A 19,913-nucleotide genomic window follows, 5' to 3' on the forward strand; every position below is an offset into this window, starting at 1 on the left:
CGCCACCTTCGCCATGGCTGAAAATCCACCTCGCAAGCCGTCGCGTTCCGACAGCATCTCACAGCATTCCGACGCATCGCAGACTGCGCAAGAGTACGTCACATTGTGCGCCTTTGCGCATAATAATCTAAGGGTTGTCTTGCTGATGTAGATGCGATGTAGGTTCATCAACAGTCAGCTCCAGCTCGAAGCTGATGCGCGCGAGGTCCTCCCATATGTAAGCTCCCGAACCAAAGCGCGTTGTCGAGGTCGCAGGCCGGAAGTTTAGGATATTGATTCATCACAGCAATTCGATACTTGCTCGCGTCCTCTCGGACCGTTGCGGCAGAAAGCTTGGTCCTGCCTGACCTGCAATCCCCCTCCTGACGACCCTTCCGAACCGTACACGCCCGCCGGTGTCTGCTATTCCTGCCACGTCTCTTGCCACGGTGAGCACCAGCTCGTAGAGCTTTTTGCCAAGCGCAACTTCGTGTGTGACTGCGGTACCACTCGCATCCAGTCCGATTGTCCATGCACATTGCGAGTCAACGAAGCTACCGGCGTCAAGGGCGACGTCCGCGCCGAGAGTCCCGCCCCCAGCAACCATTACGATCACAATTACCGTAACCTCTTCTGCGGATGCGGCCAAGAATACGATGCGCACCAGGAGAAGGGTACCATGTACCAGTGCCTTGGACTGGGCACTGTTGAGGATGGCGGGTGTGGAGAAGACTGGTGGCATCCCGAATGTCTCATCGGTCTTCCTCGAGACTGGTACAAGAAGGAGTCCGGCAAGGGAGCGGAAGCACGCACCGACCAGGACGGCTCCAGGAGCAAAGACGCAGGTAGAGCGGACAGCGAGACGGTTGCCGCGAATGGCACCGCGATCGAAACAACGAATGGCAACACCGACGCCAGAGATGGTGTGCCAATCGAGGAAGAGGCAGCCGAGGACGACCCACCCCTTCCTCCCGGATTCCCGGACGAAGACGCCTTTGAACACTTGATCTGCTACAAATGCGTAGAGGCGTTTCCATGGATCAAGCGATATGCAGACGCTCCCGGGTTTTTCCCTCCCGTCTACCACGTGGAAAGCGGAGACGCCACATGCGGTGCGCAAGATGTCAAGACGGAAGCCGAGCCTGCCTCTTCACCCAACGCTTTACCTGCAGAAAGCTCGAGGAAGCGCAAGGCTATCGAGGGCAAAGATGGTGATGCTGCATGGTCACATGAAGACGTTAAACGGCAGCGCAACTCTCAGGAACCACCATCCGCAACGACGGATACGCCGGACAATCCGAGATCGACGAAGGCGATCTGCCACTACTCCAACCTTCCGCCGGCGCCGACCGGTCGATTCACCCTTTTCCTCAAGGAGGATTTCCGCGATCAGATTTGCCGCTGCCCGTCTTGCTTCCCGCTCCTAACACAGCACCCCTATCTCCTGGAGGAAGAAGACATGTACGAGCCCCCCGTATCTGAATCGGATGCAGCCGATGCTCCTGCCACTGGCAGCGCAGGTAGTCGCTCTCTACTCGATCGTGGCGAGGCGGCACTATCGAACATGGACCGAGTACGGGCTATCGAAGGCGTCATGGTTTACAACCATCTGAAAGACAAGGTCAAAGATTTTTTGAAGCCATTCGCAGAGAGTGGAAGGCCTGTCGGGGCTGAGGATATCAAGGCGTACTTTGAGCGCTTGAGAGGTGACGCTGAAGGTATCATGGCTGCGCGAGGCGAGGCGGAGAAGGGTGGCGACGGGCGTAAGGAGGATGGTGATGGTGGCGGAGAGAACGGTGGCGCAGCGAGAAAGGAGCAGAGCGGTGAGTCTCGCTTGAATTTTCGACCCTCACAGAGCGCGATTTACTGATTTCCATGCAGGCTATTGACGGATTGCGTGACCTTGGTCAAGCTGCTCAGACACAAATGTCTTTTTGAAATTTCCGGATAGTCTTAGAATCGGGTCAGGTCTCTGGACCGCTTGGGTTCGAGATGACTCTCAAACTGCTTGCAAACGTAGTTGTATAATACCCTTTATTGACGATGCATGGCTTGGACGACAATTCACGGTACAGTCTGAACATTTCAATACCTTCCCTCTTGCCACAAGACAGTTGAAGCAGTGCAGATTGTTTAATAGGGGTAGCGGCTGTAAGTCCTACTGACGTCAGCAAAACCCCGGGTGGTTAAACCAACAAATTGCAGCCGGTAATTGCTCTAGCACACTTAGCACGTTCATCGGTTCATGCGTACATTCTTCTTCGTCCTTCTTTGACATTCACTTCAATCTGGTTGAAGTATCTTATATTCGGTAGAGTTCTCGATGGAAAGTAACGTTTTTAAGCAGTAAGTCGAAATTTATATTTCTCACAGAATTTCAACGCGTCCATATATAAGCGGGTTCGCTTGTTCGATTACTTGCCTATTCATTAATTATTTGTGGCGTCGTGCTGTTACGCGTAGAAAGAATGTACGCACGGGCTGATAACTATGCTAGTGATGCTAGAGACGCTGGGGATGCCAAAGTTTCTGACTAGAACCCGAGTTACTGCCATGCTCATTTCTAATTTACACCGACTGCATGGATAGCCGCTGCGAACAGACGGGGGATTTTACTAACGGTACCAAGGCCTGTTCAACCGCTCCGCTTCTTTCCGCGAAGCCAGTACGGCAGGTTTCTAAATATTCTAGGAGCTACAACGCATCATCAGAAGCGCATAAGCTCTGGTTGTGGGCAATTGAGCGTCCAGACGAGAGCCTCTACTACCTATGTAAGTCAAGCTCACTTCCGTGCAGAACGGGATGGCAAGGAATTTACGGGTTATTGATCGAACCCTCCGCAACACTTACAATTCCAAGCGTGGCTCCAATTATTTTTGACAGCCTCATCATCAGAGCTTCGCATTTGGCCTTTTGTTTGCTTTGATGGCAAAAACGAATCCAACTGATACTCTGATACCACTCGCCCAGACCACATCCAACCCTCTCACAAAATTTCTACTTTGCAAAGCGCTGCAGACTTTCAACAAAAAATAAGATCCAACCTTATTTATTGAAAAATGCAAAGCAATTAAGGATTATTCCGGCATCGCTTTTTAGATTTAAACATGATTTATTATTACGGTAGTAGTTAATCTCCCGGGAACCAAATAAGGTAAAAATAAATACTTTAGACACGAGAGCCTTGACCTACGCCGTCCAAGAGTTGGATTTAGGATGCGAGAATGAGTTCGATATGGGGTTACCCCATCGGTTTGTAGTTCTCCGTGGTATCGATACTAGGTTGTTCACTAAAAAATAAGGCAAAGCCATTGCTGAAGCAATGACCATCAACACATGAAGATCGTACAAGGATAAGAAATAGACATGCGTTTGTCAATGGGAGCATTGTCCGCCTTATGAAGGTACACTGGAGCCGAAGGCTAGCAAAAATAGCACCCCCGTAAGTTTCTTCACGACGAACGGCGTTTGACCAACGTCCACTCATTCCACATTCATGTGTCTCGACAGTTGCCTCAACTGCCCATGACACGAGCCTAGACAAGCGTCTGTTACAGTGGACGGAAAAATAAATTCTAGCTAGCCTTCGGTTGCGGTGGACGGGCTCACCTGACTATTTTGATTGCCCTAGGTGACTGCAGCTTACTCAATAGAGTTGGGCGGCGTCTCCCGGAGATAGATCCGATAGCGAAACTATTGACGATTTCCCCGTATGCAAGATGCAGCCTACTTGACTCACATTGACCAAGAAGGCAGTCTGTGTTACTGATGCATGGGTGACTGAACTTCAAATATGGTACGCTTAGCCATGTGTGTCAACGGACCCTGCCTCCCACGTGTGCGCCGCCACCGTGCCTGATAACAAAATCATGCGGATGGATCTGCATCACGTTCAGCCTCCTTTAAGTGTTTGTCTCCCTGGATGCGACGACGAAGGCCCGAACCGAGCCCTCAGGAGTATTTCTGATCTCCAGGACTGTGGCGTGTAGGCAGAGATCTCCACCCTAGCCTTGTCACGAGCGATCCAGCATGTCTCGTTGAAGATCTTCTTGACCGAGTCAGGCAAGCGGAAAGGGCGTGCTGGACTCGGATCTCACGGGTTCGGAGGATTTACCAAGGGATGTTCTCGTGAGGCCTGATTCACCCGAGGATCTTCAACTTCAAGGAGATTCAGTGACTCACCGGCCCGAAAGGGAGGACTGCGTGCCGCGGAAAGATTGTTGTTGAAAGGACGTGATGCTGTCACAGACGTCATCACGGAAAAGACGGCTTGCGTGGTTGGCCGATGGTGGTGCACGGCAGCAACGAAGGAGTGGCGCAGTGCGTCTGCTCCAGCCACGCCTCGACGATGATTTGGGTTGCTCCCGGCGTGCCGCTAGGTACGGGTGAGGAGAGCTGGTGAGGGAGCGTGCCAAGCCGGCGGGCGGTGATCAGCGGGAGTGAGAGGTATCCCTGGCGAGCGCACGCCTCCACCATCAGCTGCTGAGCTGCCGTGTTCCGGCCTGGCGCCTGGCGCTGGGGTTACGCAAAGTCAGCGGGTTGGGTTGGACCCTGAGAACGTCGCTTGTGCCGTTTTCTCTCTCGCTCTCTCTCTCTCGCAACACAACCTTCTGTTCGCAAGACTGCACGCTGCTGCCAACTCTCGATCATCGCTCTGCCGAGCTCCACAGCTTGCTTGTTTAGGCCACCAGCATGGGTTCCTTCACTCAGCTACTTCCACTGCTCATCCTGCTCGTCGTGGTCGGCGTCGGGGCGTGGGTGGGACTACAAGTAAGTCGAAACACCGCGCGACAGCCACTTCATTGGCCGCTAGCAACGCGACGATCGCTGGTCGCATGGGCCCCGAATCTCACGAGGCTATCTCCCCAGTCCTGATCGCACCAGCTAATGACGTCGCCGCGCCCAGATCTACCTCTACACAAATGAGCTGGCCGACAGAGGCAAGAAGAAGATGGAGAAGAAGAACATTGTCTTCACCAAGGACGGCATGAAGGTTGGCGTCAAGGAGGTCAAGGACGAAGACTACGCCGACAAGACGCAGAGGTGCGCAGCCCCCCGAGTCATGGTGGAGCAATATGCATGCTGACTTGGCTCCCGCCCGCAGCCTGCTGGTGAAGGCGTGGTCGTACACATCGTTTCCGGCGTACAAGAGCCGCCTCGGCTGGATGAAAGAAGCGGACCCTCCCAAGTGAGTTGATCCCACCGCGCGGGTAATCAATCAGCCCGCTGACCTGGCGTAGGTCGTCATCGCGGGCGAGCTCGAGCGGTGTCAAGGCGCGTAAATGATTTGCAGGGTAGCAGGCGGGAACTGGGCAGGTGGCGACGGGGTCTCCCAAGCGTGCGCAAACAGCCGCGCGGCATCTGGCTCTGGCTGCTCTTGGTAACTGGGTGAGGTCAGGGCTGTCTCGCCGCAAGCGCGCTGAGGGTCTGCTGCGTCTAGCGCTACGATGTTCGGAAATGCCAGGAGTAGCAGCAGTTTCATGCGTCTCCACTGCAGCAGGTGACGGGCTCTCTTCGACTGAAGCCGCCCATGTGACTCGACACGCTGCAGCGCGCACCACATGCGGAAGCGTGGCTGGGCCGCGGCGCCGCTGGACGGGCGGGCGCGAGGCCGCGGGCTATAACGCGCTCCGCTCTATATGCTGCAGCCCTGCGGGCAGCGGCGGGCCGATCGTCATTCGCAGCAATTATCAACAGGAGCCTCCTCCGCCACGGTGTTACACAGCACATAGCAGCGTGCGGCGGGGTGTGCGGCAGCAAGCGAGCGCGAGGGCGCCGCCGGTGGGAGTATCTCGGCACGTTGCGAAATACGGGGCAGCGCGGCCGCCTCGGCCAGCGCGCAGAAAAAAGGGCGCCGCACGCCAGCCGGCCGCTGCTCGATGCCCAGGGCTCGCGGATCGGGCTTGGGCGGCCACAGAGTCGAGAGCTCGCGGCGGCGCCACGCGCAGGCTAAGGGTAGAGCAGGTGGGGGCGTCGGACGGGACAATCGTGCGCGAGGGCTGTGCGCAGCCAGCCGGGCGAAAGCTCGAATGCGGCCTCGAGACTTGGGGCAAGGCAGCACGCCGCGGGCACAGGAATGCCAGCCGGCCGAATCGGGTGCTGCGAGCAGCGGGCTGCCCAGGGCGGCTGTGCTGAGGCCGGGCGTCGCACGCTCGAGTTGCGCGCAGTGGTCCGCATGCGAGACAAGAGCTGCCCTTTGTGAGAGAGATGCTGATCGTCTGTGACTCGGGTGGTGCCGTGCCCCCAGCAGTAGTGTGCTTCTCCGCCCATCTCAACACCGACCACGACCTGCATACCCTGCCTGCCCAGCGCTCACCCACGCCCTCCCCCATCCCGGAGCCGCCTCACGCCCGCCTGTCCTCGCGCCCGCCGTCCCCCTGTCAGTCGATGCCCGATTCGCACCGCCCGCGGGAGCTTCAATGAAGCTCAGGTAAGGCCAGTCGCGATCCGGTGGCCCTGTCGCGGTCCGCCTCGACTTCCTACCTGCTTTCAGACCCCGTCTCGCCCGCTGAGCCCCCCCGCTGTGAGACCTCGCCGCCCAGAGCACGACAATGACGAGGAAGGAGGAGGCCGGCCGCCATGGATCGACGGAAAGCTCTGGCGCCGAGAGCTGGCGATCGCAGGACACCGTCCGCGCCAACAGCCTGAGCGGCCGGCGACGCGGCGCGCCCATGAAGGTGAAGACGGACAAGCAGCAGAAGTACGTGCGCCCCGCTGCCTTGGCTTCGCCGGCGAGACGCCGTGTGCGAGCAGGGTCGCGTAAGAAAATGTGAGGGTGGCCAAGCCGGTGGAAGCACCCCGACGTCCCAGAGGTCTCTGCGCGCGGCGCCGCCTGCGTCCACTGTCTCGCGTCCTGCCCGACGCTGCCGACACGGCACAAGGCGCGTTGCTGTCTGACGGGCTTCGATCGAGCCCAAAGCCCCCCGCCGCTCTCGCCCAAGGTCCCGCGATCCGGGGTGCCACGGCCGAGGAGCCCGGGGGGAAAAAGCACAAAGATGTCGTCAGACGGCGCATTAGACCGCGGCCCTCCACGTGCCCCAGCCCCTTCCCCTTCGTCCTATCTGCGCCGTTCCGCTCGCTGCCCTGGCCCAGAACTGACTGAGCGCTTGCAGGAAGGACGACGACGACAAAGACAACGAGATTTCGCCGGGCACCGCTACTTCGCCCGAATTCAAGACGCCCGACTTCTCGAGCCACAAGGGGCCCGGTCTCCAACCATGGGAGCGTCGCCGGGCAGCTGACTTCAGCAACTATCGCAAAGACCTCGCCGTCCTCGAGCAGGCCGGCAACGGCGTGCCGTCCATATCCCGCGTCCCCCCTACCGCGTCGGCATCGACCCCTCCCTGGGCCAAATCCAACGGCTCTGGAGACATGACCAACTCCATTTTTTCGGGAAGCTTCTTTAACGACTCTAATGAAGATGTTACGCAGCTTTCGCCCGGCTTCCGCCCTGGCTCGGGCCAAACCGAAGAGGGGGGTTACCAAGGGGAAGATAGGCGTCCGTCCGTCGCCAGCGCGACGACGGTCAGCAGTTCTGGCTCCAAATCAAGCATTAGTCGGGGCTTTCACAAAAAGCTGCAAGGATTTTTTGGAGAGGAGTTCAATGGCAGCGATTCGAGGCAGAACTCGCAGACGAGCCTGCCGGAGCGGCAACGGAACCGCAACAACTCGCTGCACAACACGCATAGAAGTAGCATTGGCAGCCGGCCGGGCTCTCCCGCCAGCTCGCGACCGCGGACGCCGCTGCCTTCGAGCGAAGTTACACCATGGGAATATCAGGAAAAGGTGAGTTGGACGCTCCCGAAACCCGCACGAACTTGGCTGCCGGGTAGTGGAGGGGTATTTTTGTTCTCCATTTTTTTTTGGCATCTCGAAAGGCATGACGGCTAGATGTATACCTAGGCTCAGCATGCAAGTGTGGGGCTGTACATGGTTCTCGATTCGGCAGCCACTAGTCTGAGCCGCGCTTATCTTTCGATCATCGCGCCGTTGTTGCTTGTTTCGGCACTCTTGCCTGTGTACTGACCAGATGCAGGATACGCCTTCCACCTCAACGCCTGCAGACCAGCAATCGATAAGATCAGCCAAAGGGTCGCATTCCCACAAACTCCCGTTCCATGGGCACCGGCATCACAGGAGCAACGACGAATCAAAGGCCCCCGACCTCGGGCATGGGATGCCGCTGCGCCCCGTCGCCAGCAGAGATGAATCGTCGAGCAGCTACCGAGGCCGCACTGATTTTAGCATTCGCTCGGGATTAGCGTCTGCGATGACTTCCAACATCGCACTGGTCCCACGATCGAGCAGTCCGACCGGCAGCACAAAGTCGAACAAGGAGCCGCTCGGCTCGAAGTCGCCCGGCGGCCCAATGGCGGGCAAAAGATCCCTTTTCGACAAGCTGCGCCGCAAGGACAAAGCTGATCGTGGTGTAGATGGTCTGAAATTCCCTAGCATCCACACTTTGGCTGCAACAAACAATGAGGCTAACAAATGTGGCGAAACAGATCCACGCGAGCTGAAGAGCAAACTTGTAGTCCAAGCGTCGGCTGGATCATGGGGTCAGCCCTACGTCTCATACGACAAAGGGAAAAAAGAAGGCAGCAGAATACCATTCAAATCCAAACGTCCTCAGCAAACGCCCGAGGGCCCTGTCGGGAAGGATCCAAACACTGCTGAAGCTGATGCGACAGGCCATGAAGCACTGTGGAACCTAGACACCGACTTGTCGCACATGGAGGGCATCATTAACCCTCAGCAGCCACCGATGACCCCACCGATGGGTGACATATATGCAGGATGGCCAGATGACACCGCCCCCCCTGGCAAGGAGAGGGAACAGGAAGAAAAGGGCGTCTGGGACGCGCCAGACTCTTGGGCCGTGAAACGCGCCAACGACGAGAACGTTAGTCGTTTGCAAGAGCTTGACGAGCAGGGGAACCCTCAAAAAGAAGAGGTCGACCCCGGGCCTCCATTCTGCGTCCGCATCTTCCGAGTCGATTCGACGTTCGCTGTTCTTTCCGTCCCCGTCAACACGACGGTTGGAGAAGTCATTCAAATTCTGGGCAAGAAGTCATTCCTGCAGGACGAGCTCGGAAACTACCAAATTATAATGCGCAAGCACGACACGTCTCGGCAATTAGAACCGAACGAAAGACCGCTCGTCATACAGAAGCGTCTGCTCGAACAGGCCGGATACAGCGAATCGGACAGGCTGGAAGACGTAGGGCGGGAGGACAACAGCTACCTCTGCCGATTCACCTTCTTGCCGGCCAAGATGAGCGGTTATTCCAGTCTGGAGAAAGATCCCGGATTCAGTAAAATGCAAAAGTTCAGTCACATAGACCTTCAAGGACGGAACCTCATCACCATACCCATCACTCTGTACCAAAAGGCCACGGAAATCATCTCCCTCAATCTTTCACGTAATCTTTCCTTGGATATCCCGAAGGATTTCATCCAAGCTTGTACAAATCTCCGCGAGATCAAATACACGAGCAACGAGGCGTGGAGGTTGCCGCCCAGCTTGAGCTTGGCGACCCGCTTGACGATGCTGGACATTTCTAACAATCGGTTGGAACAGCTCGAGCACGCAGACCTTTGGAAGCTGCACGGTCTTCTGAGCCTCCGGCTGTCGAACAACAAGCTCACGCACCTGCCGGAGTACTTTGGAAGCTATCGCGCGCTGAGGAGTCTCAACCTCTCGTCCAACTCCTTGACGGAGTTTCCCGACTTCCTCGGTGACATTCAGACACTGGTTGATCTAGATGTCAGCTTCAACTCCATCGAAAGCTTGCCGAAGATTGGTCAGCTGGTTTGCCTGGAGAGGCTGTGGGCCACGAACAACAAACTGCGTGGCTCGTTCCCGGACGATTTGAAGAATCTCTCCAACTTGAAGGAAATTGACGTGCGGTTCAACGCCATCGACAGCATCGACGTCATGTCGCAGCTTCCACGCCTCGAGTACTTGATGGTAGGCCACAATTCAATCTCGGCGTTCGAGGGGTCTTTCGCGAAGATTCGGGTTCTGCACCTCAACCACAATCCCGTCACTCGCTTTGGACTGAGCGGGCCGGTGACAACCTTGTCGATGCTCAATCTGGCATCGGCGAAGCTCACGCAGTTGCCAGACGATTTGTTCCTGAAGGTCCCCAACCTCACGAAGCTCATTCTCGACAAGAATCACTTCGTGTCTCTGTCGCCGCAGATGGGCAAGCTCTCGAAGCTGGAGCACCTCAGTCTCGCGAGGAACAACATCGACCGATTGCCCGCAGATATTGGAAGGCTCTGCGAACTGCGCTATCTGGACGTCAGGGAAAACAACCTAAACGCGCTTCCGCAGGAGATCTGGTACGCTCGCAAGCTGGAGACTCTGAACATCTCCTCGAACGTCTTGGAAACGTTCCCGAAGCCCGGACCGCCTAATCCGACATTCCAGCCCGCCGATTCCCAGGTCGACGGAACCCCCGGAACTGCGCAAACCACTCCTGGACTCTCCAGCAGCCCAAGTTTCGAGGATCTTGGCAAGCTGGAGGATTTTGAAGCACGAAGGCCCAGCCAGAACTCGGGCCAGGGATTGCTCACAGTCAGCTCATCGCCGGGCGCTCAGAGAAGCGGTTCGGTCGCTTCGGGATACTCCTCCAGCGGAAGGAAAGCGTCGACGACGTCGAAGACCACGGACGGAACGGTGACGCCAGTCACCCGCAAAGACTCGAGCTTGTCCAACCGAATGGTTTCTACGTTCGCCGGCTCCCTCCGACATTTGTTCCTCGCGGACAACCGACTCAATGACGACGTCTTTGACGAGCTCGCCCTTCTTCCCGAGCTACGGATTCTGAATATTTCGTATAATGTCATCTACGACCTACCTCCTCGGACCCTCCGCAGATGGCAGCACATCACGGAGTTTTATCTCTCCGGCAACGATCTGACGTCCCTTCCGGCCGAAGATCTCGAAGAAGTCACATCGCTGAGGATCCTTCACATCAACGGGAATAAATTCCAAGTGCTTCCGGCCGAGCTCGGCAAAGTGGCCAAGCTGGCCATCCTGGATGTCGGCAGCAATGCGCTCAAGTACAATGTATCCAACTGGCCGTACGACTGGAACTGGAACTGGAACCACAACCTGAGGTACCTCAACCTTTCGGGCAACAAGCGCTTGGAAATCAAGCCGCACGGCGGATTCGCGGGCGCCGGCGGTTACGGGCGCGAGGGCAAGGACCTCACAGATTTCACCTCGCTCACAAACTTGCGCATCTTGGGGTTGATGGACGTCACGCTGATGGTTCCCTCCGTGCCTGACCAGAGCGAGGACCGAAGAGTGCGGACCGCAGGCTCGATGGTCGGAACGATGTCTTATGGGTTGGCGGATACCTTGGGACGGAACGAACACCTCTCAACCATGGACCTAGTCATTCCCAAGTTCCGGAGTCATGACGACGAAACGCTCTTTGGCATGTTCGATGGGCAGGCCTTGCCGGCGGGCGGCTCGAAGATTGCCAAGTACCTTTACGACCATTTCAAGAACCGATTTTCTGACGAACTGGAACGGCTTCGAACCAACGAAACCCCGGCCGATGCGCTCAGGAGAAGCTACCTGGGACTGAACAAGGACCTCGCAGGTGCAGCGACCCAGTCGCAAGACAAGGCCGGCGTCGTCCACCGCAGCAGCATGCCTGACTTGAGCGAAGAGGACCTTCACTCCGGCAGCGTTGCGACGGTCGTGTACCTAAAGGAGATGGAACTCTACGTCTCGAACGTGGGTGACGCACAGGCCCTCTTGATCCACTCAGAGGGAAGCCACAGGATCATCACCAGAAAACACGACCCGGCAGAACCCAGCGAGCGCACGCGTATCAGGGATGCCGGAGGCTTCGTTTCTCGTCAAGGAAAACTCAATGATGTCCTCGAGGTCTCGCGTGCTTTTGGATACATCCAGATGTGTCCGTCGGTCATTGCCGCTCCGCACGTGTCACACATCACCCTGCGCGAGTCCGACGAGATGATTCTTGTGGCTTCTCGGGAGCTTTGGGACTACCTCACTCCTGACTTCGCCGTCGATGTCGCACGCTCCGAGCGCGGCGATCTCATGAGAGCTGCACAGAAGCTGAGAGATCTCGCGATCGCGTTTGGTGCGACGGGCAAGATCATGGTCATGCTCATCGGTGTCAGTGACCTGCGAAAGCGTGAGCGTGCGAGGTTCCGCACGCACAGCATGTCCATGGGCCCCACCGGTTCTCCCGATGAGCTCTTCCCCTTCCCGCGCAGCAGAGGCAAGCGCCGCGAGGTCGTCGGAGACCAGAAACTTGCCCGCCTCGATTCGGAAGTGGACGCTCCTACCGGAGAAGTCAGCTTGGTCTTCACCGACATCAAGAATTCGACCCTCATGTGGGAGACTTATCCGACGGCCATGCGTTCTGCCATCAAGATGCACAACGACGTCATGCGTCGGCAGCTGCGCATCATTGGAGGTTACGAGGTCAAGACTGAAGGTGATGCTTTCATGGTCGCCTTCCCGACGGTGACTTCGGCACTGCTCTGGTGCTTCACAATCCAGAGCCAGCTTCTGGACGTGCAGTGGCCTCAGGAGATCCTGAACAGCGTCAATGGCCAAGAGGTCGCCGATGCGGATGGCAACATCATCTTCCGTGGTCTCTCGGTCCGTATGGGTATCCACTGGGGCACGCCGGTGTGCGAAGTCGATCCGGTCACGAAGCGCATGGACTACTTCGGTCCCATGGTCAACAGAGCATCCCGTATATCGTCCGTCGCCGACGGTGGTCAGATCACCGTGTCGTCGGATTTCATCGCCGAGATCCAGCGCCTGCTCGAGACGCACATAGAGTCCGACCGGTCCGGCAGCGTGGACGAGTCTCTCGGCGACGATGCTCAAGCTCAAGCCATCCGGCGCGAGCTGAGATCGCTGAGCAGCCAAGGTTTCGAAGTCAAGGACCTCGGAGAGCGCAGGCTCAAGGGTCTCGAGAACCCCGAATACATCTACCTGATGTACCCGCACTCCCTGGCGTCGCGCCTCGTCGTCCAGCAACAACGCGCTGAGGCCGAAGCAGCGGCGAACACTGCAATGGCCGGAACCAAGATGCCAGACTCGCAGCTCACGATCAACACGGAGGATGTCTGGGCGCTGTGGAACGTGTCGCTTCGCCTCGAGATGCTCTGCTCCGCGCTCGAGAGCCCTGGTAGCACCCAGCTGAAGGCACCCGAGACGGCACTGCTCGAGCGCATGAAGACTCGAGGCGGCGAGATCACGGACAGGTTCTTGATCAATTTCGTCGAGCATCAGATTTCGAGAATCGAGGTAAGTAACGCACCGCCCGCTGTTGGCGTCGAATCCACTGACACGGGCCGCACAGTCTTGCATCACGACACTACAGCTCCGTCATACCGTCCGTCCTTTCGGATATGGCATGCTCCAGCAGGCCTGCCCCATGGACGACATATTTGCCGAACTCAGCAGCCAGCTCGAGGAACTGCGCTTGCTCAAAGCTACTGCTGCGGCATAACGATGCGTATTCATGTCGAAAACGATAGTCTGGTCGCGCCATTTCCACCCGGGCGACTGCATGTAGAACATAATCCCTTTTCCCATGTTGTCCAGCGAAAAACAAAATACATGTTATACTCCGCAGCACGAAACTCGTTCGAACACTTCCTATCCTTCACCTTCAGATCACCGATCTTCACCCATCCATCCACCCAGCCACCCACCATCTACCGACCGAACGAGTCCGACCGCCATATTCTTACCACGCAGAAAAAATAATCCTCCGCCCGCGACTGTTATTCACTTCACGACATCAACGATTGTTGCGCGTTGTTTGACAAGACTTTTGAGGCGTGGTTTGACTTTGGCCGTTGTTTTCCATCATTCGAGCGCCAGGCACCGTCAGTCAGGAGAAGGGGAGGAGAAAGATAAAGGGATGCGGGCAGCGCGGGGCGCAACGCAAGGCGCTTTGAAAATGTTTTGTTCTTTTGGCCTCTCAACCTCTCTGTTGGGTATTCTCAATGCCGCTGTTGCTACTTTACACAACTGTGGGATATTCTTGTTTTGCTGGCGGGTCGACTGCTTATCGGGACTGTTCTCTTGCGCTTTTTTTTTTCTTGGGTTGCGAATCGGATTTTTGAAACTGTTGGTTCTTTAGCCGGTGGTTTGTGTTTTTATGTGTTGTTTGTCCAGTCGTCGTGTCCTCGTTTTACTGTTAGTTTCCGAGCTGTGCGGAGACGACTAGCCTCTCCTGATGTGTGTGAGTCTTGTGCGGGTTGTTGAAAAGGCGGATTTCTGAGTCAAACGTCGTTGGAAAGAATGACTCTGTCGCTATCACTATCATTACATTTTCCATCCCGCCTTCACGATTGTTTCTTCGACCCATCTCCCGTTTGCATCTTGGTGGCGCACGAAAGAGAAAGAAAGAGCGTGGGAGTGTGTACTGCTCTTCCAGTGTGCCTTGTCTTCTTTGAGGTGGCCTCAATTATGATCAACCGTCGCATTCGTGCGAGACGGTTAGCTGGTTTTCTTCCTTTATTTCTTCGTGTTGCCTCCGTTTTTCGCCCGATGTAAGAGTTGTCCTTTGCCTGTTCTGCCGGTGGTGGTAGCGATGCCGATAACATTGGGAGGAAAGCTGATTTACGTCAAATATCGTGTGCCTGATGCTTCATTAAACATGTCACAGCCACTCTTGCATCGTTATTTGTGTTGGTGTGGTTGTTTCTCGTTCATTTCGTCCATTCTTTCAAGATACAACATTAAGGTGCGCGGATGGTCTCACGGTGTCTGGCATACAACGCGCGGACGAGAGAGGGCGGTGGCTCGACGGTCACTCTTTTTTATTCTGTAGAGATGTGAGGGGAACAGACTACGTGATAGCCTCGCTCACCCTGAACGGAATTCAGGAGAAAATATTCACCAGTAAAAGCATCCGTTGATTCGACGTGTGTGCATGACGCGCAGTGAATTTTTGCTCTAGTATAAATCTTTCTAGTCTATACAGTCCCCTCTCGCAGCCGAGGGCTAGCGTGGATTTGTTTTTTGGTCATGCCATGGGCAGTTGAAGCTATCGTCCGGACGAGAATGTCGACTTAAAAATTCTATATACACGTCCGGACGATAGCTTCAACTGCCCACATATGTTATTTTTCTGAAGCAAAGCTGGGGGCATAGTTACGCTAAGTTCTAGAGCCCTGCTATCCTTCGCGCTAGCCATCGGCTGCAGCACCCCTCTGTACCCACGCCCTCTATCAAAAACCTTGCCTGACCTTGTATCCAACTCCATCTGCGCCATGCAATACCCAAAAAAAAAATAAAACCAAACGACGAGGCAAATCCAGAAGAATGGAGGCTTTTCTGGACCACTGGCTGGGGCCATCCCATGCAAGCTCGCTCTTCACTTCTTCACGACAGGATAAGTGAAGCTCTGGCCATCCATCAGGCCCCACAGCTCCTCGACAACCTTTCTCTGGCCATCGCGCCCAGACGCACCCCGGACGGCGAGGTAGCAGCGGCCCTCGAGCTCCGGATCCCAGTCGCCTAGATTGGCGCTCGCGATCAGACCGCCAGCCTCTTGCACGACCAGCCAGCCGGCGCAGATGTCCCAGACCCAGACACCGGCCTCCCAGTAGACGTCGAGCCAGCCCGCGGCGACGTAACAGAAGTCGAGAGCGGCGGATCCGGAGCTACGCACGCTGTGGACCATAGCGCCGCCAATGTCCTTGGACGAGAGGAGCTTCTTGTGCACGGATGCGCGGAGCTCCCAGTTCGGCCCGCTGCGCTGATTGCCCCATTCGACGGCGACGAGGCAGTCGTTGAGCGAATTCATGGGTGGCGGGTTGCGCTTGACGGGGAGGGGGATGCGGCGGCCGTCAGGACGGGTCAGGTATGCGCCTTTGCCCTTGATGGCGGTGAAGAGGTCGCCGCGGAAGGGGTTGTAGACGACGCCAACAACGGGCTTGCGGCCGACGGTCAGCGCGAGGGAGACGGCGACGTTGGGAAAGCCGTGGATGAAGTTGAGGGTGCCATCGATGGGGTCGGCGACGATGGTGGGGGCGTCAGTCAACTTGGTGCCTTCCTTGAACGTCTCTTCACCCAGAAACTCGAACTTGGGGTAAGTCGTGTGGATGACGTGGTGGACCATGTCCTCGACGGCTTTGTCAGTTGCGGTGACACGGTCGCTGGAGTTGTTCTTGGTATCAGAGTCGTCCACGGTGGGGTCGGCGGCGAGGATCATCTGCCCGGCGCGGTGCGCGATGCTGACCAGCGTCTCTTGAATGTCCTCGAGCGGAATGCCGCCGCACAATGAGGCCAGAAGGTGCTCATCGACGTCGGCCAGATCGAAGACGGACCCGTCAGGGCTAGAGAAGGGAGTTTGGTGATCGGATTGTGGGTAAGGTGAGGCGGGCGAGTGGAGCATGCTGGAAGCGCCGGACTGATCCGTGCTATACGACATTTTGAGCGGCATGGTGAGAGGGAAATGGTAAAGTCGGTGTTGGCGAAGAGGGTTCGTTATATACTGGGTGGCGGACAGAGCTGGGCCCGCAAGCGAAGGCAAAAGGGTGGTGCAGGCGGGTCTGGGCTGACGGCAAGAGAAGGAAAGATTTTGGAGGAAGTAATAGTCCGAAGGATCAGGCGGATTCAACGCCTACGTGGATTAGTGAGTGACGGGCGGACAATGTCGGGCGGCGGCGATGGGCGATGGCAGTGCTGGTGGGTCGACGGACTGGCGAGGGTTTTGGCAAGACGGCGAAATCAGAAGTGCTTATAAAGGTCGAATGTTCGGGAGAGCCACAGCGGCACATGTGGAGGCGGGAGCGGCGGGACCGCTTTCTGGCACGTGCAAGGAGCAGCGCAGGTGTTGACAGGCGGGCGAAGGGCGGCATTAAGAAGGAGCGCGTGAAGCACGTGAAAGGTCTGGGACAAATAAGATTGGTGGTGGTGTTGCGGGAGCGCACAGGCTCTGATTTCTCAGGCGTGGGTCGCGTTTGTCTCCCGATTGGGCCATCTCCACAACGTCTATCCTCAGCGTTATCGCCACCATGCGCCCCGCTCCGCTCATTGTTTCTTCGCCATCAGGTTACAGGCGAGGGTCAGGCGCAGAGGTTCGCCGGGGGTGGCGTGCGGCCATGTGTGCGTGGAAGCTGCACGTTGCGGGCCGAGAGGAATGCAGTTGCTAGGCTACCAGCTGATCGGGCCGCTGCGCTGCGCTGCACCGCACAAAACGAACGGCAAGCGTGACAAGGGAAGGCGCCGCCAAGCCGGGCCGCGCTTGCTTGGTTTGCCCGTTGCTTCTTGCGCGGAACGGCGGCGGACCGACGCTCCATCAAGACCATGCCAACGCCCGCCCGAACGACCTCCCCCCCGCAACCACTCCAAGATGCGCCCGCCCACCCAGGAAGACGAACGCGCTGAGGACTCGCCAGACCAAGCTCCTCAGGATCAATGTCTAGCGTATGTCCTTGACCTCTCGCGTCCAGCCTCGCCTCCGCCGCAGTCCGCCACCATCGCACGACCTCAAACTACTGACTGGATTCCAGGGTGACGCAGTGCGCAAAAGACCTCAGCAACCTGCGCAGAGGCCAGCGTCGCCGCATCCGTCGCGAGCTTGAGTCCATCGACCCGTCAACTGCCCACCCCCAAAAGCAGTCTCCGCTGTGGTCCAAGCTTCCTCCAGAGTTGCGCAATCAAATCTTCACTCTCGCCGTGTCCCAGCATGTTGATCTCACCCGCCCGTACCCAGAAAACAGCTGGTACTATCGCCCTGGCTACACCCATGCCTTTGCAATGCACACCGATCTTCTAGCCACCTGCCGCCTGGCCTACTGGGAAACCTCGGCCATCCCCTTGTCCACTGCCACTCTGCCTGTGTGGGAAGATCGCGGCCCTCCCGATGCTCCAAAGTGGCGCTTCGCAGAGTTCACCGCCAGGAACACGGCTCTGCTGAACCACGTTCACTTCTTCGTGCGCCGCCCCAATGGGCATTGGTATACGCCTCTGTCCCAGTTTCGCCCCAAGCACATTACCGTCACCATCCGTCACACGTCGTGGTACGGCTGGCCGAACGACAAGCCGCTCATGATTCTGGACACCTGGCGCCATGGTCTCATTCCGGCCAACGTCAAGTTTCCATCGTGTCTGCAAGACCTAACAATCGAATTCGAGACGCTGAAGCGCAAGAAGGACCAGTTGAACAACATCATCAAGAAAAAAGTTTCCAACTGGCGCTTCCCGCTCGAGGATGGCACCGTACTTTCCCCGCTCACCACTCCACCAAAATATTCCGAGTGGACGGGTGCAGCCGACTTTGGTGGTGTGAAGTGGCGCTTGGCCCACGGAAATCTGGACACCATCGACTATGTCGTCGTCACCATGACCTGGACGCCGCACCAGTCTACTCGCGAAACCATCGAGTCCGCTTGATTTCGAACCTTGCTCGAGGGACTGTGGACCACTCCGATTGCAATGATTTGGCAGCTGGGCGCCGTGATCTTATTCAGATGCGCTCACTCGGGATATACACTATGGCAAGGCATGGTCATGTGTCCACATGAATTATGTCAAAGGATATCGGAACCCATTGCTTCGTTTTTTCCCGTCACTTATCTCTACTTTTTTCTAGCGGCTTCAAGGACTTCTCTAGTTACCCGGTCTCTGCGTGATGTATCCACGACCCCGTAAGCATCCTCTGCTTGCTTAAATATATCGTCCTCCCAGCCGTCGCCCACATTCTCCCTCCCAGAATCATCCCAGCACCGCTGGACCGTGCCCCCTATGTTCTTGAAAAAGGCCTCCAAGCCTCCTGGACCGCCGCCGGCATGATAGCTCTTGAACGGGCCGGCGACAGCCCATCGCGGACCCATGCTGGCCTGCACCACGCGGTCCAGCTCCTCGACGCCAACAACGCCGTCCCGAACGAGGTGGACCGCCTCGCGCAGTAGCGCAAAGGCCAGCCGGTTGGCAACGAAGCCGGAGACTTCCTTGTGCAGGACCACGGGCTCGCGGCCCCGCGCCTGCCAGAATGTGACGGTCCTACGCACCGTCTCTTCGCTCGTTCGGGCGCCGGGGACGACTTCGAGCAGGGGCATGATATGGGGTGGGTTGTACGGATGGACAACGACTAGCCGCGCAGCAGCGTCGACGAGACCGGCGGCCTCGGCCTGGGCGGTCGCAGTGATGCCGGACGTGCTGCTCCAGAAGAGAGCGCCGGGCTTCTCCACGTGCTCGGCCACTTGGGCCCAGATGGCGGCCTTGAAGGGCAGGTTTTCTGGGCCTTGCTCTTGCACGATGTCGGCGTCGCGCACGGCGTCCGGGAGCGAATCCGTCAGGCGGATCGACGAGAGGTCGTACTGTCCTTCGGGCAGGTACTTGGGGAGCGTGGAAGCAACATATTCGGCCAGGTCGGGACGCGTGTCGAGGATGGTGAGCTGCGAGGGGGACTTGAGGAAGTGCAGGTGCAGCGCGGCGAAGGAGAGACCAATAGTGCCGGCACCGATGAGGGTGATGCGGGTATCGGCGTCGATGTAGTGAGTACCGGACATTATTGTTTTTCGAGTCGCGTGTAACGGCGGGGTCAAGTGTGTGGATGGCGGGGTAGCTTGCCCCGCAATTCCATGACCTTGCGGCTCAATTGGGCCGCCTCTCTCTCGTCATACAGTCCCCTCTCGCAGCCGATGGCTTTGTTTTTTGTTCATGTCGTGGGTATCTGAAGCTATCTTCCGGACGAGAATGTCGAATTAAAAATTCTACATACATATTCCGGACGATAGCTTCAAATGCCCACATATGTAATTTTTTCTAAGGCAGAGCTGGGGCATAATTACGCTATGTTGTTCTCTGCTATTCTTCGCGCTAGCTATCGGCTGCAGCACCCCTCTGTAGCTGCAGGCAGAAATTGGTTTACGCCTCGGCAATGCCTGCTCCCTTCTCCACCTCC

At 57.1% G+C, this 19,913-nt stretch overlaps 6 protein-coding genes across 6 annotated transcripts; 4 read left to right on the forward strand and 2 right to left on the reverse strand.

Annotated features, from left to right (window-relative positions):
- Positions 1 to 13: 13 nt before the first annotated feature.
- LTHEOB_899 (Zinc finger N-recognin protein) lies at positions 14 to 1,868 on the forward strand (the record flags this gene model as incomplete). Its single annotated transcript, XM_035518527.1, has 8 exons — positions 14 to 105; positions 163 to 217; positions 287 to 482; positions 534 to 1,091; positions 1,152 to 1,499; positions 1,569 to 1,600; positions 1,664 to 1,802; positions 1,861 to 1,868. 8 exons carry the CDS (start codon positions 14 to 16, stop codon positions 1,866 to 1,868), a joined length of 1,428 nt encoding a protein of 475 aa, XP_035369658.1.
- A 2,803-nt stretch (positions 1,869 to 4,671) lies between these two features.
- On the forward strand, positions 4,672 to 5,265 carry LTHEOB_900 (uncharacterized protein; the record flags this gene model as incomplete). The annotated part of the gene is made up of 4 exons (XM_035518540.1): positions 4,672 to 4,749; positions 4,886 to 5,022; positions 5,084 to 5,167; positions 5,220 to 5,265. 4 exons carry the CDS (start codon positions 4,672 to 4,674, stop codon positions 5,263 to 5,265), a joined length of 345 nt encoding a protein of 114 aa, XP_035369659.1.
- Positions 5,266 to 6,530: 1,265 nt separating this feature from the next.
- LTHEOB_901 (Adenylate cyclase) lies at positions 6,531 to 13,496 on the forward strand (the record flags this gene model as incomplete). Its single annotated transcript, XM_035518551.1, has 13 exons — positions 6,531 to 6,679; positions 7,092 to 7,764; positions 8,015 to 8,471; positions 8,670 to 10,592; positions 10,674 to 10,821; positions 10,864 to 11,238; positions 11,296 to 11,386; positions 11,447 to 11,597; positions 11,667 to 11,738; positions 11,811 to 11,851; positions 11,915 to 12,496; positions 12,554 to 13,291; positions 13,347 to 13,496. The coding sequence occupies 13 exons, from the start codon at positions 6,531 to 6,533 to the stop codon at positions 13,494 to 13,496; spliced, it is 5,550 nt and encodes a 1,849-aa protein (XP_035369660.1).
- Positions 13,497 to 15,374: 1,878 nt separating this feature from the next.
- Positions 15,375 to 16,445, reverse strand: LTHEOB_902 (Inositol monophosphatase; the record flags this gene model as incomplete). Its single annotated transcript, XM_035518562.1, has 1 exon — positions 15,375 to 16,445. One exon carries the CDS (start codon positions 16,443 to 16,445, stop codon positions 15,375 to 15,377), a length of 1,071 nt encoding a protein of 356 aa, XP_035369661.1.
- A 912-nt stretch (positions 16,446 to 17,357) lies between these two features.
- LTHEOB_903 (uncharacterized protein) lies at positions 17,358 to 18,400 on the forward strand (the record flags this gene model as incomplete). The annotated part of the gene is made up of 2 exons (XM_035518573.1): positions 17,358 to 17,431; positions 17,518 to 18,400. The coding sequence occupies 2 exons, from the start codon at positions 17,358 to 17,360 to the stop codon at positions 18,398 to 18,400; spliced, it is 957 nt and encodes a 318-aa protein (XP_035369662.1).
- Positions 18,401 to 18,585: 185 nt separating this feature from the next.
- On the reverse strand, positions 18,586 to 19,518 carry LTHEOB_904 (3-hydroxyacyl- dehydrogenase; the record flags this gene model as incomplete). Its single annotated transcript, XM_035518584.1, has 1 exon — positions 18,586 to 19,518. One exon carries the CDS (start codon positions 19,516 to 19,518, stop codon positions 18,586 to 18,588), a length of 933 nt encoding a protein of 310 aa, XP_035369663.1.
- Between the last annotated feature and the right edge of the window lie 395 nt (positions 19,519 to 19,913).

The sequence above is a fragment of the Lasiodiplodia theobromae genome, assembly GCF_012971845.1.
Source record: "Lasiodiplodia theobromae strain AM2As chromosome Unknown scaffold_2, whole genome shotgun sequence".
Taxonomy (NCBI): domain Eukaryota; kingdom Fungi; phylum Ascomycota; class Dothideomycetes; order Botryosphaeriales; family Botryosphaeriaceae; genus Lasiodiplodia; species Lasiodiplodia theobromae.